Source organism: Camelus bactrianus, chromosome 1 (assembly GCF_048773025.1).
Source record: "Camelus bactrianus isolate YW-2024 breed Bactrian camel chromosome 1, ASM4877302v1, whole genome shotgun sequence".
NCBI classification, from domain to species: Eukaryota; Metazoa; Chordata; class Mammalia; order Artiodactyla; family Camelidae; genus Camelus; species Camelus bactrianus.
The window spans coordinates 94,054,227-94,081,020 of NC_133539.1; the positions used below are offsets into that span (position 1 = coordinate 94,054,227).

At 34.7% G+C, this 26,794-nt stretch overlaps 1 protein-coding gene across 1 annotated transcript in view; it reads left to right on the top strand.

Moving 5' to 3' along the window:
• DHX36 (DEAH-box helicase 36) overlaps positions 1-24,656 on the top strand; it is a 42,819-nt gene extending 18,163 nt beyond the window's left edge. The window contains exons 10-25 of the mRNA XM_010952015.2: positions 840-980; positions 1,249-1,351; positions 1,886-1,973; positions 4,788-4,843; positions 6,351-6,415; positions 7,279-7,422; positions 10,391-10,508; positions 11,528-11,626; positions 16,043-16,216; positions 16,366-16,452; positions 17,394-17,477; positions 19,868-19,967; positions 20,063-20,153; positions 22,662-22,782; positions 23,438-23,590; positions 23,983-24,656. Coding sequence (XP_010950317.1) covers positions 840-980; positions 1,249-1,351; positions 1,886-1,973; positions 4,788-4,843; positions 6,351-6,415; positions 7,279-7,422; positions 10,391-10,508; positions 11,528-11,626; positions 16,043-16,216; positions 16,366-16,452; positions 17,394-17,477; positions 19,868-19,967; positions 20,063-20,153; positions 22,662-22,782; positions 23,438-23,590; positions 23,983-24,168 — 1,810 coding nt within the window. The 3' untranslated portion in view covers positions 24,169-24,656. The remainder of the gene's footprint in view (positions 1-839; positions 981-1,248; positions 1,352-1,885; positions 1,974-4,787; positions 4,844-6,350; positions 6,416-7,278; positions 7,423-10,390; positions 10,509-11,527; positions 11,627-16,042; positions 16,217-16,365; positions 16,453-17,393; positions 17,478-19,867; positions 19,968-20,062; positions 20,154-22,661; positions 22,783-23,437; positions 23,591-23,982) is intronic.
• The last annotated feature ends 2,138 nt before the right edge of the window (positions 24,657-26,794 follow it).

Consider the following 26,794-nt stretch of genomic DNA (forward strand, 5'->3'; position numbering starts at 1 on the left):
ACCCATGCTCCACACCCCCTATTCCATCTAGATGCTGTCCTGTAGGTGACCTCTGAGGGGCTTTTGGGTTAAAGTGTAGACTCATTTTTCTTTGTCTCCACCCACATGCCTCTCAGAACCCACTTATGGTAGGTGGCATTGTTGGGCAGATGCCCTCTGTTGTTAGCAGGCACTGCAGCATGGTGGAGTCATAGCATAGCACTGGACTGGCATGTAAGAGATTTGAATGCTGATTCTGATCCTGCCATTAGCTGTGTCTGTGGGACTGAGCAGAACTAAATAGTTCTCCAGGATAGGTCTGTAGGTCTATAGCTACACTGAATCTCCTGGGGCACTAATTGAAATTCCTGGATTAGAGACCCCAGCCAGACCTACTGAATCCAAATTACGAGGTATAGGACTTAGGAAGCTGTATTTAACAAACTTCTCAGGGAATTCTTGTGTGTACTCAGGTTTGGAAATCTCCTTTATTCAAAATTTGAGTCCTTCTAGGCAATCATTATTTTGGACTTATATTAATGTTAACTTTTGATTTGTAAGTTAAAATCAAAAAGCAAATGTAAACTTAGAGACGAAACTCTAGTTATTTTTAAAATTTTGATTGCTAAAAATGATCAAAAGGTTTATATACTTTGATAGAGAAGAATGATTCTTATCTAAAATGTCATTTCATATGTTAATTAATACTTACAGATATATTGATATTTAACTAGTGTTCATTAGGAAGTGTAGTGAATATGTTCTTTAAATTTTTTTTAAATCCTAAATGTAAAAAATCAAAATTATTAGCTAAAACCAAAGTGTTTCAAAAAAGCTACTTAAGAATGTTTTTATTTTAGGTATGTTCCAGAACAAAAAGAACACAGATCCCAGTTTAAAAGGGGTTTCATGCAAGGACATGTAAATAGACAAGACAAAGAAGAAAAAGAAGCAATCTATAAAGAACGCTGGCCAGGTTATGTGAGAGAACTGCGGAAAAGGTAAGTCTATTTTGTTTGAAAGTGAGAGACTGAAACAAAAGGCAGAATTGTCTTGACTTTGCACATATTTAAGGATAGCATTGCAAGTCTTCATTCCAGCTGAATACTATGCTGATTTGACTTGGAAACACTATTATAATCCCAGTCATTCTTTCCTGTCTATTGATTACGTTTTCCATTTGCAGATTGAGTTAATTTAAGATTTTCTAGCAAATTAAACTTCAGGGAACTATCAAGTATTTCATGATTTTCTATTTGACTTTGATAGGTATTCTGCAAGCACTGTAGATGTTATGGAAATGATGGATGATGATAAAGTTGATCTGAATTTGATTGCTGCCCTTATTCGATATATTGTTTTGCAAGAAGAGGTTAGTTTTGTTTTTCTTCAAGGGACATAATTTCAATTTTATTTTCATATTAAGGCCATGAAAAAAGAAAACTAATTTTCTTAAATGCTTTTTAAAAATAGCCTATGGATGAAATGGTTTTTGTCACCTGAAAAAGGAATTTCAAACTACCAAAAAATTTAGACACTTGACCTATTTGAAGGAAAGACTAAACAAATTAAATGTCTGGATTGTAAATCCTGTTTGTAAAAAGTGATCCTAAAATAAATTCTTCTAATAAATAATAAATTCTAATAGCTTCACTTTTTTGAAACTCTTTGGTTTTAGCTAATGTCTGTGACTTTTTAGATTTAGGATTTTAAAAAGAAATTCTAAAGAATATTTTCACTATCTTTCTAATGAATGCTAGTTAATATCAATTCTTTAGTTATAGTTAGTAACTAAAATCATCCTGACCTAGTATAATTTTAATGAAGATATAAATGTGCACAGAATTGTACTCTTAGTGTATTTTGTCATGTGATCCTTTGTAATGGTTATTTCCCCTCCATATAGGATGGTGCAATACTGGTCTTTCTACCAGGCTGGGACAATATCAGCACTTTACATGATCTCTTGATGTCACAAGTGATGTTTAAATCAGGTATTAGAGAAATGTGTTCTGTTGCAATTCCAGGGGTGGTACTTGAATCATATGTAGTTTATTTTCTTTCACTTGAGCTTGGTGAGCTTAGCCCAGGTTGGATTTTTTCAAAAGTTGGAGCTTTTTTTTTCCTCCCCTAAAATTCTAAGTCAGAGGTGAAGATTGTAGGTATGTAGGTGAAACTCTTTATATTTGGTATTATGGTGAGACTGTTTTTCCTGTCTTCCTAAATTTGCCTAATAAAATTGAGCCCTTAAATTTAGTTCGGATGTTGGCATTTGAGGTTTTTGTTTTTTCACTCACAACTGCGTTTAGTTGGGCAGAAAAAAAGTTTGAATTTAATCCCTTAGCCTGGTATTCTTCAACTCTGACTGTACAACAGAGTCACCCATGGCACTTGTTTAAAATTCAGATACCCAGATTTCGTCCTAACCCCAGATATTAGAATGTGACCAGAGTATCTGAAATTTTAAAAAATCCCTCAGGTGATTTTTTAAACAGCATGTTTTGAGAGATAAAACTTATGTCTTAGAGAAATGCATTGGGACGTTTTTCGCCTATGAAATTCAGGTAAAGCATTTTCAGAAGTCATTACTAAAATGACTTTACAGTAAAATACAAAGCATTCTATTTAGTATTTTATGGTTCTGAATATACTTTCTAACCATACTCTAAGGGCTTTTTATACATTTTACTTTTACAAAACACTAAAAAATATTTAGATCTAATTTTATTGGCTAAAATATCTTTTCTTGTTTGTCAAATCCCATTGTGGTAATGCCCTGAAAGGATCCTCTATAATTAAAATTATTTTCTATTCTCTAGGTGGAAAAATATTTTTACCTTATTACCATGACTTATTTGTAGTGAAATGCTACTTTCTCTTTTCCCTGTCAGTGATAACCATTCTCTATAGAAAAAGTGTAGTCGTGATTCTATTATACAACTGAATTACTTTTGTAAACAACTGGACTATTTCTTTGTCTAACCTTCCAACTCTAGCTGCTTCTTCCCCTGTGATAAACACTATTGTATAATCTACTTCTAGTTTTAAAAAAAATGAGTGTGTATATATTTTCTGAGAAAAGTGCAGTGGCGATCATTTTTGGGAGAGTGGGGAAAGAGTATGATATTAGAGATTACTGTAATTGACTTCCTTAACTTTCTAATTTAAATTAAATGTTCTCAAGGAGTGAAGTATTAATTTATACTTCCACCACAACTTACTTTCTTTTAAAAGAAACTTTCAAAAATTTAATAGGAACGTTTTTTCTCAAATAAATTATATTTTTAAAATTTGGCCTTGATAATCACTTATATTATGCTAGCCATATAGAAGTGGGGGAAATAGGCCAAACTCTGTACTGACTGAAAAGTATATCTTGAAACTGTTGAATGCTTGTCAACTTTCTTAATTTCTTCTCATAAAAATGTATATTTTATTCCCATTGACTACTTTGGTTGTGCAGTATCAGCAATATAAACTATTTTTATCCCAATTATATTGTCTTCAACAAAATTTCTTTTACTTTCAAAGTAAATTGCAGCTGTCACATGTTATCTTTAAATGTATGAGCATGTATCTCTAAAAGGAAAGACAATTTTCTATATAACCACAATGCCATTGTCTAACCTGGTCTTTAGTATCATCTGGTTATCCAGTCTAAAATCAAATTTTCCCATTTTCCCTCAAAGTGTCTTTTATATCTAGCTTGTTGAAACTATAGAAAAAATCAAACTGGTTAATCTTTTACTCTAGTTCTGGAACATCACTCCCATCCTCCCCTCACTTCGCCTGTGGTAATGACTTGTGGAAAAGACTAGGTGCAACTTCCTGGATTTGTCTGAATCTTTATTTCATTTGATCCTCTTGCCTGTATTTCGTATAAACTGGAAATTATATCTAAAGCCTTGATTCAGTTCGACTTAAGTATTTTTAGTTGATGTATTTCATATTGTGTCACAGAGATGAGTAATTCAGAGCATTCTTTTTTTTTTTTTTTTTTTTAGCAATACCAGTTACTTGATGGCTTTAGACTACTTTTTAAGTTCAGGAGGGTTGGTCATAGAGAGTCTTTAGGGAGCATCTTATCTCCTTTGAATAACAGTAGTTCTTATCTGGGGAAATACAGCTATCTTGGGTCATTCAGACATTCTTGTTAGAGGTTTAAGTCAGGCTGCATTTTTTGTAACTGTGAAATTTACCCTTGCTTCCTTAACACTCTCCCTCCTTCCCATCACTAAACTTGGTTGGCTTATAATCATGGATAGTCTTGAGCTACTTCATTTTGAAACTTAAAACATACATTTTTTAATGTTTTTAACAGAATTATGTTTTAAAATGTGGGTCACTTTTGGAATGTATTACATTTAACCAGCACCATTTCATTATTTTTAAGTAGGACATCAAAATTTAATAAGTAATTTTCTTTTAAAATGTAAACATTCTTTGTATGATTATAGACTTTGGGTAATCCTATTTTAAGCATACTCATTCTTATTAAGCACAATCCATTGGTCTTTAATTAGTGGTGGGAATGGAGTTAGTGATGTTCTAGTATAATTTGGAAAGAGTGCTTCCAACTTTTAAGCATTCTTTAAGAATTTGGAGAATATGAAATAAATTGACAGAATAAGTTGACATGAACTTGTTGAAGCATTCAGAAAACAATATAAAGAATAAAGTTGGTCTGATTATAAAAGAGGAATATAAATTAAGAGTTACGTGGTTTAGTATATGAATTCATTGTTATGTATGTCTGATGGAGCTTTTCTGCAACTATTTATCTTAAAATTTAATTTTCTGATTTTCAGATAGATTCCTTATTATACCTTTACATTCACTGATGCCTACAGTTAACCAGACACAGGTATGTTGTTAAATTTATTTGTTTTTAAAATTGAGGCAAGCTTTAAGGACTGTTTATTGTGTTTTATTTTCTTTTACTTCTTACGGGACATTTTCAAATAGTAATCCATAAAACAGTACTTCTTTGAGAAGCTTTTTAAATGAGTCTCCAGGGGATGATTGCACCAAAACTTGAATAAGAGAGGGTAGTCCACAAATCAAATTAGTTTTGTCAACATTAGGGAAATGTTTAAAGATTGGATTCACCAATAACTTGTTTGGGTTTCCTGAATAAAAGAAAAAGGTATGTGAGTACCAATAAAAATAACTCAACCTAGATATTAATAATCTATGACATGCTACTGCTTGATGTTTGAAATTTTGATGTGACAGTTCATATACTTGGAGGTATTTTAGTATGTTTGAGATTTCAATACTGTGTTATGATTTTAGATGCTTTGGCTCTGTCCGATTCAGGGATTTCTCTGGTTAGAATGAATACTACATTCTCAAAGGCAGGATAATTTTCTAGACTGCATTGTTTGCAGCTCCTAGTAGAATAAGATGGATCAGAAAATGTACCTCTGTTTCCTTCTAGTTTTTTCACTCTTTCTATAAGAAAATATCAAGACATTTATTACTGAGATTTATAACCTTTTTGCTAGAACCTTAATCCTGAGTAAGGCTCAGCCAGCTGGATTAGATACAGAGTGTACACTTGAGGGAAGAAGAGGAAAGAGTGAACTCTTGATTCCAAAGACTGGACGAAAGAGTATCTAATGTGGAGTTTCTTCCATCTCTGACCCCTAACCGGAAATTATATATTCCTTTGCTAGATATCATATGTGAAAAGACTGACAACATTTCCTCTATTGATTACCATTTTTACAACTGAGGGGATAAGTTTATGCATTTTATTATTATTATTTTTGCTTTACAACCAAGTAGTACTTGGCTACCTGACTTCTTTCTACTTGAATGGCTTTGCCAACATGATGTTGTTAATGGGATTCACCATTTGAAAAGGATTTCTTAAAAAAAATCCAGTCTAATCTTAAAAGCCAGTATACAGTGGCACAGCCAGCTGACATCCGTTCTGAGGAGGTGGGCATCTGTCTGGTTGGTTGGTGTCTTTACCTATACAGTGTTGGGTAATTCATAATTCTTGTCCTTAAACTAAACTTTCGTCCCTCTCCTTTATAAGTTGGCTATGCAATAAGATGTTTATACTCTCCAGCTTTTGTTTAAAAACATTCTATAAATTTAAATTACCACATTTCATCTGAAATCTTGTTTGTGGTGAGGTTAACATATGTGGGAAATTTAGTTTGGTTTACCAAAAGGGAGTTTTGTGATATTGAAAACGAAATATACCATTTAAATATATATATGAATATTAAGAGGCATATGTCAATGAATGAACATAAAATGCTAAAAAATAAATAATATCGAAGTAATTCCTCTAATTGCAAGAATGATCAATCAGAAATTAGTTCACTTTGGGGATTTTGATGTATTTATTCCTACAGGTTTTTAAAAGAACCCCTCCTGGTGTTCGGAAAATAGTCATTGCTACCAATATTGCAGAGACCAGGTAAAAATTGTTTTAATTACCAACTACTAAGGATTACATTAGTTTTGAGCCCCATAAATTGTTAACATACCTTAATCTTTTTTTCTACAAAATATTTTGTAACTTCTTAAAAATAAAGCTATTTTACTTAAGTTGTGGTAGTAAATACAGGTTTTGGGTTTGGGGTTTTTTTATTTAACCTTATACTAATGTTTTAGCCTCTTCAGAAACAATCTATTAAGTGTTTTTTTCCAAAGCTTTCCTAAAGAATCAATGGACCTGAGGTCAATTTTATTTTTATTTTTTTTTTTAAGATTTAAAAAAAAAATTACTTTGTTTTAACGGAGATACTGGGGATTGAACCCAGGACCATGTGCATGTTAGGCATACAGTCTGAGCTATTTCCCTTCCCACCAGTTTTGTTCTTTTGTCTTTTATTGGTTAGGGGTGGAATCATTTGGTAATTTAGTAATTAGTTATATACAGCCTATAAAATGTATTTCCTTGGAGATACTTGTATACCAGTATAGTCACTGCAATAGATTGTTCTGTGGAAGCTGACATTGAACCATGGCATCCTATCCCACAAAGTTAGGTACAAAAGTCGTCAGGCAATCTATGAAGTTTGGCTGTGGGCAAATAAGAATTCAGCACGTGATCTGCAGGATTGGCACTATTTGCTGCCACTTTAGTTTCCGATGCTGCCTGTGATTAGGGGCTTGATTCTCATAATGTTGGTAAATGTGGGAAAAGTGATGAAAATCTTGAACTACTAAAATCAATGTGACCCAATAAAAAATGTTCTAAAATCCCTGTCTGTAGACCTGTTATAGGTTAATAGCTTTTGATGTGTTTTAATATTTTATATATCTTTTTCTGAACAGCATTACCATAGATGATGTAGTTTATGTAATAGACGGAGGAAAAATAAAGGAGACACACTTTGACACACAGAACAACATCAGTACAATGTCTGCTGAGTGGGTTAGTAAAGCTAATGCCAAGCAAAGGAAAGGTCGAGCTGGAAGGTAAGATGGGACCTTTGTATGAAGCCTTTAGAACACATAAAAATTTAGAGCAGCAAAATGTGTCATTGGCATTTCAAAATATTTATTAGGAGCGTTACCTTTCATATTTTAAAAAATTTGTTGTAGGACATTTTTAAATGGGAAAGTTGTTTTAATCATAGTTTCTTTGAAAAAATAGCTGCCAGGTTTACTATTTTATGATTTTTCTACCTGTACTTCCTCAATACAGTTAATTAAAATTAATATTCTGTGTTCTTTATCTTCATTAGCTCTGTTGTAATTTTCTTTTTTAAAACCATATGTTAGTAATATTGATGATAACTACTAATATTTTAATGTCTGGTCACCTCCTAAACACTTCATATACATTAACTTGCTTAATCCTCACCACAGTGCTGCTGTGAGGCAGGTTATTATCTCCATTTCAAGAATAAAGAAATTAAAAGTGATCTGTCCAGAGTCACACAGCTGTATAAGTAGCAGAGTCAGGATTTGAATCCAGGAAATCTGGCTCCACGGTCTGGGCTCCTGATCACTATACTTTACAGGTGTGCTGGTTTTTCGGTATCAGTTACCAATGAAAACACAAGGAAAGTACCTTTTTTCACACTGATGTGGTTGATGGCATAAAGAAATAAAAATATCTTTGTCTTAGTGGTAAGAAAAATTATCTGCCTTTAACACAAGTAATTGCGCTTACTCATTTTGTGTATACTTTGCAGTATTTTTACACCCTTACTCATATGAGTAGTCCAGTCATCTAGTGTTGTAGAAGAGAGTTTTTATTTTGCCTCAAAGATAGAACAGAAAGATTCCCATTAATCTTCAGGTACTGACTTAGGTAAGGAGAGTTGAAAGAAAGTTTTATAGACCATTTTATCAACCCTTTGTTGTAAGTTTGTGCTCTATCTGTAAAGCTCTGACTCACTCGCTATAATCCTTGTAGATTATCCCAGTATAACTTGATTTCTGGGTAGTTTGTTAGATTATTTAGTTAGTGCTGTTGAGCCCAAGTTGTGGCTTAGTCCAAGACATGTACCTTCTAATCAGTTATCGGGATAACTTGATTGGGGACCCAGCAAGACTGAGGTTTTCCCACGCAGACCTATCACCAATGGATACTGATTCAAAAAGTATTCACTGTGGTAAATGATTCGGCACACTTTTATATATGAATAGTAAACATGCTAGGACTTAGGTTTGATCCTGAAACAATCATGGAAATAAAGTAAATGTAATGAAATACTACATTGGATCTAATTGCTTTACTTGCACTATCCTAATGGGAAAATTGACTGTGGAGTTAGTGTTTCAATTCAAATGGAAAACAGTCCCTTTAGGCTCCATAGATATAAATTTCTTTAGCGAAGCCTAATGAGATTGATAATTATTTTGAAGACCAGAGCAAAATATACTACCCTCTTTATTTAGTTTCTACAGGTATGTTTTGTAATAGATAATGGGCCTTTGTAGACTCATGACAGAAATAGCTAAGACTTCTAGAATTTATTTTTGCTCCTATAGGAAAAGGGCCTCTTCCTTCTGCTATAATAGCAGAAGCCCATAGAAATACTTATTCTGCTTGAAAATGCATGAAATGCTTCACCTCTTCACTTCTGTCCGTAACATTGTCCAGGGAATAGTATTCAGATCACTAGATGCAAACAGTAAAAAAAGTTTCCAGCATTTCTCTGAGAACTCAATAAGTAGCACATACCTAAAAGTTTTTTAAGTAACATAGATTAATGGCAGGATTTGTTACATAAAATGCTCACAAGGCACAGAGAGTAACCTAAGTTTACTGCTGTTAAGTGAGCATGGCAGTCTGGAATCTGTAAAACAGAAATAGGGAACCAAGTTATTGGTAGGTGGAAGCAATATTGCATTTTTAAAACTAAGACTTAGCGGGTTTAGCTCAATATCACTAATTATCAGAGAAATGCAAATCAAAACTACAATGAGGTATCACCTCACACCAGTCAGAATGGCCGTCATTCAAAAATCCACAAATGACAAATGCTGGAGAGGCTGTGGAGAAAGGGGAACCCTCCTACACTGCTGGTGGGAATGCAGTTTGGTGCAGCCACTATGGAAAACAGTGTGGAGATTCCTCAGAAGACTAGGAATACACTTACCATATGACCCAGGAATCCCACTCCTGGGCTTGTATCCAGAGGGAAATCTACTTCAGGATGACACCTGCACCCCAATGTTCATAGCAGCACTATTTACAATAGCCAAAACATGGAAACAGCCTAAATGTCCATCAACAGGTGACTAGATAAGGAAGATGTGGTATATTTATACAATGGAATACTACTCAGTTATAAAAAATAATAAAATAATGCCATTTGCACGAACATGGATGGACCTGGAGAATGTCATTCTAAGTGAAGTAAGCCAGAAAGAGAAAGAAAAATACCATATGAGATCGCTCATATGTGGAATCTAAAAAACAAAAACAAAAACAAACAAACAAAAACAAAGCGTAAATAAAGGACAGAAATAGACTCACAGACAGAGAATACAGACTTGTGGTTACCAGGGGGGTGGAGGGTGGGAAGGGATAGCCTGGGATTTCAAAATTGTAGAATAGACTACACTGTATAGCACAGGGAAATATACACAAAATGTTATGATAACTCACAGAGAAAAAAATGTGACAATGAGTGTGTATATGTCCATGAATAACTGAAAAATTGTGCTGAACACTGGAATTTGACACAACATTGTAAAATTATAAATCAATAAAAAATGTTAAAAAAAAAAAAGACTTAGCGGGTTTAAGGTTATTCAAAACAGATGGGGAGAAGGAATATATCATTAATAAAAATAAAGTAATAATTAAGTAAATTAGTTATGATGTGTCTTGTAAGAAATAGATACTGGCTACTTTCACTACCTGCTCTTTTCTCTGGAGTTCTTAAAAAGTCGCTGATAATACTGCATCCCCCCCTTCTTTTTTAAGAGTTCAACCTGGTCATTGCTATCATCTGTATAATGGTCTTAGAGCCAGCCTTCTAGATGACTATCAGCTGCCAGAAATTTTGAGAACACCTTTGGAAGAACTTTGTTTACAAATAAAGGTAAATTAGGTGGGAGAGTTAAAGTAAATAGGAATGGGGTTCTAATTTTCAACATCTTTTATTGAAGAAAGTAGTATATTAATCTTCTGGAAAGAATTTTTACCACGCATTTGTTTTTTTTGTGTCTGTCTGTATAGTTGACCCTTGAGCAACATTGGTCCTAGTAAGGGCACTGCCCCCCCGCCCTCCCTCTACAGTGGAAAACCCCTTACTGCCTTCTCTGCCTCAGAATACAAAAAGAATTGTTAAATGATTCACCCAAGGGGAGGTACTTGGAACAGTTAAGATAGAATAAGGACTCAGACCCTAGTTCTTTTAATTCTACAGGTTGTGATGTCTCATCAGATAGAAACTTTTCCCCACAAAGACCTGTAAAATGAAAATACAAGTACTATATCTATCGAAAAATATCCACATATAAGTGGACTCACACAGTTCAACCCTGTTCAGGGGTCAATTGTGAACTGTTTTTAAGCTTCCTTTATATGTTTATTAAACAGTTCTTAGTCACATGTACTGCTTTGGAGCCGGACGCTCGTGTCTGAATCCCAGCTCCTCCAGTGGCAAGCTAGGTCTGTTACATTGGGCAAGTTATTTAAATTGACCTCATAAAATTCTTGTAACAGTTCCTGGCACATAGTAAGAATTCAGTCAATGTTAGCTATGGTTATTACATCTTAAGATGTTATCCCATATTCTAAACTACTTATCATTTTTGGGGCATCTTTTGTTTTTTGCTATAATTAACCTTACCTTGAAGATAATTGTTAGTCAACTTGTTTGTTGAGATTTTAACTGTCACCTTATCTTCTCATTAATAGAGTTGGTGGGTGTTAGAAGGTAGTATATTGGCTTTTAAACATGTTTTTATAGAATCATAAATTTAATTTTAACTTACTGTGTAAAATAGCTAACTTGAAAATCATGTATAGGTTTGATGCTTTATTTGAGTGAGTGACACAGGCAGGACCAAACAGCTATGTCAGTATATGTGTGTAATTACATTTTTTTCCCCTCAGATTTTAAGGCTTGGTGGGATTGCTTACTTTCTGAGTAGGCTAATGGATCCACCATCAAATGAAGCAGTGTCACTCTCCATAAATCATCTGATGGAACTGGTAAATTTGATTTTTTTTCTTTTATTCTAACTTAGATTTAGAGGGTTAAGAGTATGTAAGCCAGCTAGCTATAAAATTTACTTTCATTACTGCAAGGTGGACCAGTGAGTATGCAGTGACAAATTTGATTAACTGTTTGCCTGTTCGCTCAGAGTATGAATAAAAAAGTAGAAAGTTATAAAATGATACCTTTGTGATATTTATCATACTGGGCTCTTGCCATACAGTTGGTTTTCCTTGTAGGCCTGATTTAAAATTATATAAGATTTTGAAATCTTTTAATTACTGGTCATCTTCATTTGTATTTTTGAAATGAATTTAGTTGGTTTATTTCACTCTTTCTGATAACCATGTTTTTAGAGCTTTTGTCAAATCCAAGTAGCTTAATGACAGTATGGACGTCATATAAAGGCAACATTTATTTTTGAAAGAATACTAGCAGATGGCTTTTCTCCAAAATATCATTTCCCCATGCCTGTTATTTTTTTCTTACAGCTTTTTTTCCTTAGTTCCTTTTATGAAGTCAGTGTTTTGAGAAACTAGTTTCAGTGTCTTAGTCAAGTGACCACTTACTTGGTAGCCATCCCTGCACAAGACCATGTTAAGAAGAGGCACGGGACTGGCTGTGAGTTGGTACCCAGAGTGGAGAGGAATACAGGTTAGAGCTGTGCTGTCCAGTGTATAACCACCAGCCACATGTGACTATTTAAATTTAAATTTTTAATTAAATTGCAAATTCAGTATTTCAGTCATACTCGAACATTTTAGATGCTTAATAGGCACATGTGGCTAGTGGCTACCCATGTGGACAGTGCAGGAATAGACTTTCTGTCAACACTACAGGTTCTGTTGATGAGTGCTGGGTTAGAGGATGCCAGAGATGTATTTTATATATTAGTTTTATTTGAGCCATCCACATAGATAATTTTGAGAATTTGGCCAATGAAAAAGCATTGTAACATATCTTACCATCTTTGTTAGAAATTGGAATAGATTTAGAGACGTTACTGGAATTTTAGGGAGTAGTGTGGTTTTACTACTGACCTCTTTTTGCCTCCAGACTTTTATCTAATAGAATATAATGGTAGAAAGCTAGGTGGTGATCAGAAAATCAACTCATTATTTGTGGTAGACAGATGACCAGAGGACAGCTGGACCCTGAAGCCTGAGTTGGATGACTTTTGTCCCAGCTGAATTTAAGAGCCAGTCTTGGGGGCAGGGTGTAGCTCCAGTGGTAGAATGCATGCTCAGTACTCACAAGGTCCTGGGTTCAATCCCCAGTACGTCCTCCAAGAATAAATAAGTAAATGTAATTTCTCCCCCCCCCAAAAAAAACAAATACAATAAATAAATGAAAAAAAAAAAAAAAAAAGAGCCAGTCTTCACTTAGCCATTTCCAGGCAACAAAACTGAAAAGACCCAGCAAGTCAACAGTAGGGGCTGAAGCCCATGTTTTTGAAACACTTTTTATTGTGAAATACAGCATTGCCCATCCAAGATAAAAGAGCAGAACAGAAATGTCCAGCTTAATGATTTATCACAAAGTGAGCGCCACTTATTTTCATTCTTGTCAAGAAGAAAGATCATTTCCAGTATCATAAAGGCCCACTTCCTACCCTCTCCCAGTCACTCCAGTGTTACTCAGTCCCCAAAATAATCCCTATCATGACTTGTCTTGCTTGTTTTTCTTGATGGTTTTGCCATACCAGTATACATCTATGAAAAGCTAAGTTTAATTTGGCCTATTGTGAACTTTACATGAACTCATGCAGAATGTGGTGGGGGTTTTTTGTTTGTTGTCTTTTTGATTTTTGGTAGGTTTTTTTTTTTTTGGAGGAATGGGGTTCTGGGTTCTTTCTCTGAACATTGAGAGATTCATGTGCATTATTGCTTTTAGCTATAGTTCGTTTGTTTTCATTTCTTTTCTGTATTTTGTTAGATGACTACTGAAAGGCATTTTGGTTCTTTCCATGTTGAGGCTATTATATGTAGTGCTGGTGTGAATATTCTTCAGTATTCAGTATTTCTCCAAAGTCGTCAAAACTACTTACACTCCTACCAGTGCTAGTGGGTAGGTAAGAGTTCTCATTGCTCTGTAGTGTGAGCAACTCTTAGTAGTCTTTTATTCTAAGCATGCTGGTTGGTGTGTAGTAGTTTTGTGGTGTAAATTTGTATTATCATGACTACTAGTGGATTTGTAGGTTAACTTTCCATGTTTGTTGCCCATTTGTATAGTCTCATTTATAAATTATGGATGCCTGTTTTCCCCTTATGTTGTAGGAGATCATTATGTATTTTTGTGTACTCTTGATCTGAGCCTTTTGTTAACTGTGTATTACACATGTGTACACTTTTTTACCTTTTCACTTTTTAAAAGTGTTCTGACAAATCCTTGTAATTTTAATGTAATCAAATGTATCAGACAATTTCTTTATTGTTACTGCTTTTTGTCCTTTAGTAAGTAACAGTTGTCTGCCCTGGAGTCATGAAGATATATTGTTTTAACTTTATTGTTTTCTTTTTTATACTTATATATATAATCCATCTGCATCTTGATTTGTGTGTGTGTGTGTGTGTGTGTGTGTGTGTGTGTAGGTGAGGTAGGAAACAGTTTTCAGATCTGTAATCAGTTGACTGAAACCATTTATAGGAAAGTTCTTCCTTTCTCTTTGTTCCACAGCCACTGCCATAGATCAAGTGTCTGTGGATGTCTGTGTCTGTTTGTAGGTTCTGCTCTGTTCTCTTGGTGTGTATTTCTGTCCTGAGCTGGTGCCACACTGCCTTAATTACAGGACGGAGTCTTACCAAACAAGAACATGATCTCTCCCATTGATTTAATCTCTCTTGATGTTTCAGTGTTTTCTGTGTGGGGTTTTATAAAACTTTTTGAAAGATTTATTTCTTGGTTATGGTATTTTTGGATTCTATTCTAATTCAAAAATTTTTCATTTTCTTGTGAGTCTTGATATACAGAAATGAAGTTGGTTTTGAATGTTGTCCTTTTATTCATCAAGGCTGTGAAACTCACTTATTCTGAGAACTATATTTAGACTTCTCTTTCTTCGTACACAGTCACATCTGTAAATAATTGCAGTTTTATTTATTCCTTTCCAACTATCGTCCAGGATCCCCAGTACAGTGTTGAGCAGAAGTGATATAATACTGTGTATTCTTGTGTTCTTATTCTCATAGAGAAGGCTGTCAATAGTTAATTAAGCATTTTTTGAAGGTTTTTTTGTAGAAACTGTCATATTAAGGAAATTTCTTGGTTTACTAAGGGATTTTTTATTATGCATGAATAATTGATTTTATCAAATACCTTCTCTGCTGCCAATGAGAGTATATGATTATGCTGTTTTTCATGTTTAATTTATAATGTATTGAACTACATTAATTTTTCAAATGTTAAGCCAACTTTCATTCCTGAAACTAACTTGCTGGGAGTCGATTTGCCATTATTTTGTTTTGGGTTTCTCATGTGTAAGATGATTCAGTTTTCCTTTCTCCAAATGTCTCTGTCAGGTAAGTACCAGGATTATGCTGGGCTCAGAAAACAACTTTCTTCTTTTTCTGTTCTCTGAAAGAGGTTTTGCAAAATTGGAGTTATTACCTTCATAAACATTTAGAAGTCTGTGTGTGATGGAATATATATGTTACATTTTTTATTATTTTGTTGTTCAAATCTTGTTATTTTGAATGTGTACTGGACATTGTATTTACAAAGGTCTTTGTAGATAAAAAGCCTGGAACTTGGGGTGATGATAACGTCCTCCAGAGAGGATCTGTGTTGCTGCTACGGGGAAGAGTAGCCCCAACGTTGGGCTCACCTCCCTGGACTTCTGTCTCTCCCCACATCCTAGACTTGTAGTTCTTACAATTCTTTTGTAACTCCTCAGTGTCTTCAAGAAGCAGCTTTTCTAGCTGTGCTCAGTGGGATGACTGGATCAAATTACCCTGGTCATCAGAGCAGATGTCACCCCCATTGGGGGGGTTGTGGTTCTAGCTACATCTTTCGTCTCTTGCCCTCCTGTCCCATGTCTCCTAAAGTACTAGAATTGAGGGCTCTGCATTGTGAGTTTCCTGTGTATAATGATGTCTCATTTTTTGTTTTATTTTTCCCACAACTCTTGTACTTGGTGATTTTCTTTACCTGATTGAAATCTTGATAATGTGTTGGTCTCTCATTTCTCTCCTAGCATTTATAGTAAAGCTGAGTTGTGGATTAATTTTGTTATTGTTTAAATAAGTTTCTAACCTTTGCTGACCTCCAAACCTACGTTTTGATGAAGAAAATCAAAGCTAAACAATATTAGGGCATTTGGACTTAAGAGAGTGAGGAGTGCCCTGTTTTTTATAAACAAACTAAAATGTGATGCCTTACAATGTCTGTTTTAAATATAAACTCTTACTTTACAGAATGCTCTGGATAAACAGGAAGAATTGACACCTCTTGGAGTCCACTTAGCACGATTACCAGTTGAGCCACACATTGGGAAAATGATTCTTTTCGGAGCTCTGTTCTGTTGCTTAGACCCAGTACTCACCATTGCTGCTAGTCTCAGCTTCAAAGATCCTTTTGTGATTCCATTGGTAAGAAAGATACCCGTAAAAGGCTAAGGTATTTTTAGATATGCAGGATAGTTGTTTGCTTGGGTACATTTTTTGTTAGCTTTTTATTAGAATGCAATTCTCTGTTATATACCATAAGAGCAATTTAAGCTGCCTTCATTTGTTTTAAGGGAAAAGAAAAAGTTGCAGATGCAAGAAGAAAGGAATTGGCAAAGGATACTAAAAGTGACCACCTGACAGTCGTGAATGCATTTGAGGTAAAAGGAATATATTTCACTTTTTAAAACAAGTTTAATCATCAGAAATAAACTGTCAAATGAGAATGTTTAAAATTAGGTGAACATTTGAAAAAAATTGCACATCATTTTTTAATTTTGTGGTAGCTTATTACATTTACCCTTTTGGAAAAAATTGATAACAATTTTGTGTTTTGATAACAATAGAACAAGTGAACAACTTGGTTTAAAATTTTATTTGCTATTATTCATTTGTGTCTGTCTTAACTGGCATTCATGACAGAAGATCCCTTTCTGTTCATCAATAAACTATACCTGTATTTGGATTTAATGTTTTGATAGAGTATCACACTCATGTACACTGTGCAGGATAGAGAGACATCTCTTAAAGTCAGGCTTATTGAAAGTAAACATTGATCATCCATCTTTGCAACATTTAAATGTAATTTGGTGTATAGGGACGGTATCTTTTTACTGTAGTTCTAGGCTCAGTTTTTTACTACCTATTATGGGAAAGTTTGTATATATTTTTTTCCTTTGAGCTTATTGGGTATTTTCTCATCTTCCCTCCTCTTCTAGCTTAAAACAAAACAAAACAAAAATGTATTTGTGAAGTTGAAAATATATAATAGCAATGAGATTTGTTCAACAGAGTTCTTTTTGTTTAATACATGCAGAATGATGCCATTTTATGTAAAGTGCAGAAAATAGTACTGTGTAACTTGTGCTCATTTGTATAAAGAAAGGTCTGCAAGTTCCGTTTCAGTTATCTCTTAATGACTAGGATTATGAGGAGTTTATGTTTTTTTAGTTTGCTAATTTCAAAATTCTTTTAATTTTTTACCAAAGAGAGTGAAATATCAGTAGAAGATTAAATTATTACCAAAATAAAGACAAACTACTGAGTCGTCTTTGCTTTGCAGAACAAAATCAATACTGTTCTTCATTTCTTTGCCCCATAGGGCTGGGAAGAAGCTAGACAACGTGGTTTCAGATATGAAAAAGACTATTGCTGGGAGTATTTTCTGTCTTCAAACACACTGCAGGTAATGGTGAATGTTTTGAAGTGATTCTCATATATGTTGGATTAGAGGATATATGTATCCATTTTGTGTAGTCAGATCTGTAGCAAAAAGTTAATTATGTGAGTTTGTCTAATGAAGTTGTATTATTATATAGAATAATAGAAGGAATCTTTATTAAATCAACTACAACAAAATAAGAAAAGATACATAACATAATAAAAAACTAATGGTTAAGAAAAGACATGAGTCCAGGGTTTAGCAGGAAAACACAGAGAGGCTTGTTTATTGTTCCTGTACCCACCCTTTAGTTGCCATTTTAATGATTCATTCTGAAATTTTTCACTAATACTCCTAACATCTATTTTAAAATATCAAGGCGGATGTCTTTTCTTTAACTTTTGAGTAGGTATTTTTTTAATCTTTAACTGACTTAGTATATAGCAAGAAAACACTGAACAGGAGGCATTGATGAAACAGAAGAAAGTAAACAATGTAAGCAGCGCAGGTGCACACCAGACTTCAGACTCATTGAACTGGTGGAGAAGTGATCTCAAGGCAGTGGGTGTCAGAATATCCTCCGTCTACCCCGTTACAGGTACACTCCAGCTACATGGCGTGAACCCTCTACTGGACACGTAACACATCTCTGGGGGGTAAAAGAATCCAGAATCTAGCATATTTAACCAAAAGTGCCCAAACAGTAACAAAATGAAAAGAAGGGTCATGACTACTTTGAAAGATGATACAGACAATGGAAAAAAAGAATAGAACCCGACATACCTCAACAGAAAATATAACTTCATAGTAAGGAACAATTTAAGAATGTGAGTTCAGTAAAACAAAGAAAATAAACCAATAGAATGAATGAAAAGACTGCTGAGCTAAGAAGACAAATTGAAGACCAAAGAAGACTTTTAAAGCAAAATACTGCCATAGAAGAAAGGCTTGAGATAATCACAGTTTATAGATGCAGCCACAAAGCAGGAAGACAGGACTGACCCATCATGAAGTTAATAGGAGTCTCTGCATAGCAAATTTAAGTGTAATTGACTATGTATTCAGAGATATGTGGAAGAACATTTTTCCTGAAATAGAAAAAAATGAAGTGAACTACAGTATGAAAAGATAGCTAAATCCAAGTGTTATTTGAGAATATTATGTCCAGGCAAGATATTAATTCCAAGTATGAAGAAAAATGACAGGCATTCAAGAAAGCACTGGAAATACCGCACCCATAAGCTAAGACTGAAGTGTGGCCTGCTGAGAGAGGATTCAAAAAGAATTCAGGAGTGGAGAGCACATGCTTAGTCAGCTGGGGGTGTACACTGAGATGATTCAAATACAGAAAAAATATAAAGAGTATTGGGCATTACAGATACAGAATAGGTTGTAATGGTTATTAATCCTGAACAATGTAAAATAATGGTAATAAAAATCAGGAGGTGGACTAGAGAGTCAGTTTTAAGAGAAATTAGGTGGGGAAACTAAAGTCACAATTCGTGAAACAGGTGTATACTTAAGTATGACCAACTTTATGTTTCATAATCTCTTAAGCTCATAAGGATCCTTTGTTAAGTATCTTTTGTGATTATAAAAATATGTCAGCTAGTTCTGTTTCATTTCTATTTAACTTTCTTCTTTAAAATTAACTTTAATACTTTCATAAAAATAGTTTCTGTTCTATTATCCCATTTTTAGGATAGGATTTCTGCCTAATTGTTTTGTCAGTCTATATGCATAATAAGTGTCTGCAATATTATTTACTTAATTTCTGACAGTATTGAGTGTAGGGAAGTTTCTTCTTTTGTATTTTTCTGTGTTACATGAATGCTTACTATAATGAGCCATGTGTCATTTTTACCCAAATAGTGATTTTTCTTAAAAAATGAACAAAGCAAGAGACAGGTCTTAAGTATTTGTGCCAGGATGGAAGAGTAGTTAATTCTCAGTAGTACCTATATAGATGCTGTTTATTTTCTTTATGCTTTTCTGTATTTTTTTCAAAATACAAGGTGGTAAGCAATTTTGAAAATTAGTCTTTTTGCAAAATGGAGTAAAAATCATTAAATATTCAGTTAGTCCCTACATCAGGCAGGCCTTTTCTGTAAAAGCTCAGACAGTAAATATGGTCTGTGTTGGAACACTCACCTGTGTCATTACAGTGCAAAAGCAACTGTAGATAATACATAGATGAATGAGTGGCTTTGTTCCAGTGAAACTTTATTGACAAAAACAAGGTTTTATAAATCTTGTAGTTTACCAGCCCCTGCTCCAAGATAATCACATTTTTGCAGAACTTTTATAAAGCAGAGAAAGCTTATAGCTAAATTTATTTATGAGTACATGCTTTATAACCCCTATAAATCTGTGTGAAAGGTATTCTAGTTCTGTCTGTTACCATTGCTCCCTAGATGCTGCATAACATGAAAGGGCAGTTTGCTGAGCATCTTCTTGGAGCTGGATTTGTAAGCAGTAGAAATCCTAAAGATCCAAAATCTAATATAAATTCAGGTAAAGCAGAAAATACAGTGTAAGTAAACTTGCTGCTGTTGTCAGTTGTGTCAGTATTTTACTTTTTTTTTCCTCTACCTTCCCACCCCCAATAGATAATGAGAAGATAATTAAAGCTGTCATCTGTGCTGGTTTATATCCCAAAGTTGCTAAAATCCGACTAAATCTGGGTAAAAAAAGAAAAATGTAAGCATTGAAGATTATTATGAATTACTTTTAGTTCTTTCAAACTTTTGAAATCTTCTGATGCAACAGGACTTCTATTGTACATTTGTTCTTAGTCGTATTTTGGCCGTGTTGTTCTTTACTTTTGGTCGTTTAAGAGAGGGCTCACTGTTTAACACAGGCATCACTTCCCCTCAGCACATCCCTGCAGTCAGCTCTCCATCATTCGTTATTCACAAAGAATGTCAGTAAAATACAACACCAGTGTAATACGAGAAGAGCAAGGCAGCTGTTAAAAACCAGTGCCTGGGTGGAGACTGCTTAGAGTAGATTTTATTTCAGGATTTTTTTCCCCTCTTACAAAACAGATAATTTTGTACTTTAGCTCTTTGAATAAAATTGGCAATTTCATGAAATCTGTTTTGAGAAATAAAATGTAACTTTTAAATATATATACAAGTAGAGTCAGCTTCAGCAGTAGTTGGAGACAACAATAAGGCATATTTTTTGCCCAGTAAATGAACTCATTCTAGTGAGAAAAAAACTGGAAGTCACAAATGCCTAGTGCTATGTGAATTGGTGCCACCCTTTTGGAAGACACTCTAGGTTAGAAATAAGTAACCGCAGTCGTTAAAATAGTCACTGGCCCAGTGGATTCATACGTGACATTTTAACTTAATATGTTCTAAGGCAGTAATTCCAAATGTTTTGTGAAAGGTATATTGTAAACAACGTAGATGTCTAGTAGCAATGGGAAATGATGGTTTTATAAGACCATATTATATGGCATTTCTGTTAAATAGGCATATAAAAACATTGTATATTAACGTATAAAACATTTGAACTGATGTTAAATGAAAAAGTTGGATGTTCTATGAACACAAAAAAATAAAGACCTCAAAGATTAGGGTGCAGACATTGCTCTAGTGCAGTGGTTCTCAGCCTGGGTGATTTTGCCTCCCCGGTGACATTTGATGATGCCTGCAGGCACGGTTCTTACAGCTGGAGGAGTAGTAAGTACCATTAGCCTCTAGTAAATGGAGGCCAGTGATGCTGTTAAGCATTCTGCAGTGCACAGGACAGTCCCCCCAGCAGAGAAGTCAGTAAGTCAAGAATGCTGATGTTGAGACCCTGTTCTCAGGTATGAGATTATGGGTAAAATGAATTTTAATCATGTGGCTGGATTATCCGCATTTTAAGTTATCTGAGTACTTTGTTTGACATCAGTACTTTGTCGGATCCTCCTTCATACCTTTCCCTGAGTTTACAGGTAGCTTAACAGGGAGACTCCTTGAAATACAAACAGTTTATATATCCCTCTGCTGTCCTAGGAAGGCTTATAAAAAAAATGTAGTTTTCTTTGGATTGATGCTTTGCTTTGGTCTAGTCCAGGGGTCAGCACATTCTGGCATAAGCACACTGGCCACAAAGTTGTTTGTATAAATTTTTGTTGGAACACAGCCGTGCCTGTTCATTCACGTGTTGTCTGTGCCTGCTCTCCAGCTACGCTAGCAGAGTTGAGTTATTGTGACAGAGCCACAAAGCCTGAAATACTTTTTCTCTGGTCCTGTACAAAGTGTGCTAAACCCTACTGCTCTAGTGATGTAGGGTTGCAGGATGGCATTGGATAAATTGTGCAGTGAGGAAAAATAATTGCTGATTTTATTCTGAATAATGGTTCATGACTGATTCATGATTTTGGTAGAACTATTATAGATTCCTAGAACCATGAAAAAGATACTCTTAAAAGCAAATAGGAAGAATGAATGGATTATCAGCTTAATGCTGTAATTACCACTGACTATATAACCATCAGACATCTGCCTGCTGGATAATTTTTATTAAAGACTCCTGCAAATTGAGGTAAAAATTTTTATGACTGTCAAAGGAAAGACCTCTAAGAATGGAGCAAGTGAACCAGAGCTGTGTGCATTTATTCCAAGTATTCCTGTTTTGAAATTGGAGGGTTTGAATGAATGTGAGACCATTTAAAACATATTTTAGAATAAGTTTTTAAGAATCAGTTGTAGCTAAAATCCCTTTTAAACAAAATTCTTCATTTTTTATTTTACATTTGCCTGGGTGCATAACCTGTGAAATTTTTGAATTGATCATTTCACTGACTTATTCTGTAAATTGAGGGCTATTTATCAGTATCATGATGGACAGTAAAATGTATAGACTATTCTCTTGGTCTGAATCACTTAGAATTACCTCAGGTATTTATTTCATTCTTTGTCCTTTAGTGGAATATATAGTAAGAAAATTAGGGAATATTCTGTTACCTCTCTAATATGTTGAGTAATTATACCTGTGAGAAGAGAATTTGTTGTATGATTTAGCATATTTATATTTAGCTGATATTTTTCCATGTTTAATAAAAGTAAAAATTCTCTTTCCTCAAATATAAGTTTGAGAATTTATATTGCAGAAATAAACTAAACTCATCTGTGGAGTTTATGTTGATTCTGGGATTGGCTTGGAATACTCCAGAATTTTTTTTTTTAACTACATTTTAACTTTTTAAAGGGTAAAGGTTTACACAAAAACCGACGGACTAGTTGCTATTCATCCTAAATCTGTTAATGTGGAGCAAACGGAGTTTCACTACAACTGGCTTATCTATCACCTGAAGATGAGAACAAGCAGTGTAAGCGAATGTGTAAAATAATCATGGATCTGAAAAACAGCCTTGGACTTTTTAAATTGTATAGTTTTCATAATTATAAAGAAAATTTGTCCCTTAAAAAAATTTTTTTTTTCTAATTTTGTAACTTCTTCAGGCAGGTCTGTACTATTCATGTGCAGGTCTGTCATGATGGATCTTTGTACTTTAATTGGGACAGTTATTTGATACTTTTCTTTCAAAGCCTGCTTTCAAGAAATACTGGCATTTTATGGTATACAAGAGTTTACACTGTACAAAGAATTTTATTGGCCTGTCAATATACCTTATACATATTGGTCAGAATATTAAGTGGGATTCTGTTTACATATAAATAAAAATAACTTCAGAGACATTAGTGTTTTAGTTTTACCACTCAGAAAATATTTTGTTTAAAGAATAGTACTGTTGTTTGAATTGAAACAAAAGCATAAAACTCCTGTGTTCTCTGAAGTAATAAAGAATGACTTGTTTAAAATGGTATTTCTTCAAAATTAGTCTCTGTAATTACGCCTATAGGATAGTACCTGTTTTAGAAAGAAAGCGCTAATAGATTGATATTAGTGATATTATTGCATTAACTTGGCAATAATCCTTCCGGTTTCCTTAATGTATTAATTTGCCTTAATTCTCACTATAGATATACTTGTATGACTGCACAGAAGTCTCCCCATACTGTCTCTTGTTCTTTGGAGGTGATATTTCCATCCAGAAGGATAACGATCAGGAAACTATTGCTGTTGACGAATGGATTATCTTTCAGTCTCCAGCAAGAATTGCCCATCTTGTTAAGGTGACTGACTTAACGTGATTGTCTTTGATTCTACGTGCAAGTTAGTATGTGGTCTTGTGGTTTTGTTCTTCCAAGTATTATATGTGTTACATTAAACATTTCTTTATTTCAACAGAGCAAATTGTGTTGAGAAGTAGATTCATACTTTTTCTGAACTGTTTTTTGAGATAGTTATGGACCAGCCATTCTAAATGGCTTAGTGTGATGGAAGTTTGAATTTTTTGACTTTACCTAAGTTCATAACCACACTTTAGTTAGCTGCTCACTAAATGTTTCAGTTTTTTGTATACTAGTTTATGAAACTCCTTGTACCTGCTAAAGTCACTTTTATTTACTACATTGTTTGGTATTCATCTGCCTTTTTTGAACAAGTGTAATTTTTTCAACTTTAGGAATTAAGAAAGGAACTCGATATCCTTCTGCAAGAGAAGATTGAAAGTCCCCACCCTGTAGACTGGAAGGACACTAAATCCAGAGACTGCGCGGTACTCTCAGCCATCATAGACTTGATCAAAACGCAGGAAAAAGCGACTCCCAGGAACTTGCCTCCACGCTTCCAGGAGGGATACTACAGCTGACGGCTTTCCTGTGGTGGCCTGAAAACCCAGTTTGACGGCCATTTTTCCATCTTGGTTTGCCTTTTGGCTAGATGCCAAACCCTGGGACATGCATTCTCATGTGTAAGGTAGAAACTTTCAGTAGGTAGTAAAGACTTAATGTGCATGAGTTAACAGTGTTATCTGTAGCTATTATAAATATGCCATAAAAAAACAATACATTCTCTGATCATATACTCTATAGTGGTCATGTCCACATTTTGAGAGTATTTCTCATATATTTTGAATGTTGTACCATTTGAGAAATGCCTTTGTTCTGTTATAAAAAATTGATCTTTCTACCCATAATGCCTGAGTATAGAACCAGTAAAAAGAATGGTTAGCCAAAAAGCAGTGTCAAATCAGAATTTGACCACATCTACATTTTTTAATGAAACTTCTATCAGAAGGAAATTAATTTGTTGTAATAAAGCCCAGTATTTAATAAAATGTACAGTGTGTAAATCTCAGCTAGTTTTTTAGCTTGGTTTCTGCATCTCTACCTATCCCTTAGTTTATTTGATTTTTGTTTTTATCTTTTTAGAATATATTTGTGCTCCTTTTACATCGCCCTGTCCTGTGTAAGATAGCACTTGAGAGCATGGGTCTGGAGCCTAGTGACTACCTAAAGTTCACATTTTAGCTCTGTCACTTAGATGTCTTAGGCAAATTATTTGGCTTCTCTTTTCCTCCTCTGTAAAATACAGGTAACAATTGTGAGGATTGAATATATTAACATATGTAAAGTTGCATGGACTAGTGTCTGGCATGTATTGTGTACTCAACAAATTGAAATTAATACTGGCTTCTGGAATTTTTTTTTAATAACATTCCATTATGTTACACTTTTTCCCCCATGCTCTAAGTGCTGTTTTACCCTCTCAGCCAGTGGAAGCCAGTGTGACACAGACTGTATGTTTTCAGCCGTCTGTGTTAGATTTTGACAGATACTGTTGGTGCTGTACAACAGCCATTTTGTCCCTCTCTTCCTGCTTGCTTGTTCGTGTGTCCCCTCTCTGTGTGGCCTTGTGCTCAGTGATGTGGACCCTCTTCCCCAAGTGTGAAGCGAATTGTTCTGAACCAGTCACGCATGGTCTTACTCCCCTTAAAAGTAGCTGATGAGGCATGAATATGTGAACCTGTCCTGGCCAGTGGTGGCTGAGAAGAGCTCTGCAAGGGGCCTCTGAGAAAGATTTTCCTCACTGATAGAGAAACTTGGAGGAGGAAACGCTGCGCTCCTCCTTTGGACACTGTCTTGTCTGAATCTGGCACTTGGAGCTGTTGCAGGCAACTGAGGATCACGAGGTTGGCCCAGTGAGCAGGTGAGTCCTTGATGACGCCAGTGAGCTGCTAAATTACCCACCTCTACAACTGCCCTGTGCATGGACTTCACTCTGACTTGATAAATCCATCACTGTTTTAGCCAGTTTTAGTAGAGTCTTTTGTAAGACCTGGCAGAAAGCACATGAACTGAAACCTATACTATCGCTCAAGTTTTGTTTGCTGAGGCCTGTTTCTACCATTTATTTTGTGATCTGACTGTTGGAACCGTAGGTCTGAGAAAAGCTGTACAAGTTGTAGTCCTGGGACAACTGCAAAAAGAAACAGAGGAAGCACATCCTGCTGCACCCTTCAAACTACACATCTTACTGTGCCTTCCAGTAAGTGCAGAGAAGCCAAAGGAAAGGGCAGTCAGACAGTGACTGGGACTGATGGCTAATGCTACAATGGTCTGAACAGCACTGGTTCAGGTACTGCTCCTGTTTCTGGGCGTGCATGTCAACCTAACACCGCCTTCCAAGATTTTGAATGTATTTGTGTGTCCTAAGTCCATTTTCTTGGCTAGCATCCTAAAAATGGTTTCTCTCACTGACTTCTTGCATTGTACATATTGTAGCATGTTAGTTTTGCCCTTAAACTCAAGGTGACCATTAGGTCCTATTTGTTCTGTAAGAATGTTTATGTTTTTGGGTTTTTTTTTTTTTTGGCTTGCTTTTATTATCCAGTTTAAATCCAGTGCGTCAGCCAAAACAGTTTTGGCAGAAAGCATTTAAAGAATCTATAAAAACAAATTACTAGTTAATTTGTTCTGTGTTCACAAACCAGTATTTAATCTCCATAAATGGGGAAACTGTTCCTGAATAATTGTTTAATGGATGAGCTATTCAGAGAGATTAAAGCAGTTATTATCACCCTCAATTTATGTCTTCTGTACAGCTAATCAGGATGGAAATTTTAACTGAAGGTGCTATTTATGTTGTTTCTTTTGTTTACAGAATAGGGTGTTAGTGAAAAATGTATTCCCTGTCTGAGAACTCTTTGTTATTCGGTAGTTTTAAAGAATAAGACATTAAGAAGAAAAATCTATTTGCGTCACCATTCTGATACCAAGGACGACTCCTGAGAAAATAACCCTGAAACAGAACCTTATGGGGGAAAAAAACGAAAGCAATAAAATATCCACTGAATAATCTTTAAAAAATGTCTCTGAAAGGTAAGTTCATGTGACACCTTAATTCATTAACTTAGGCAAAAGCTTTAGGTATACATATACCAATTATTGCAAGTGATTTTCCCTTCTTCGTTTTTAAAACAAAATCCACCCTAA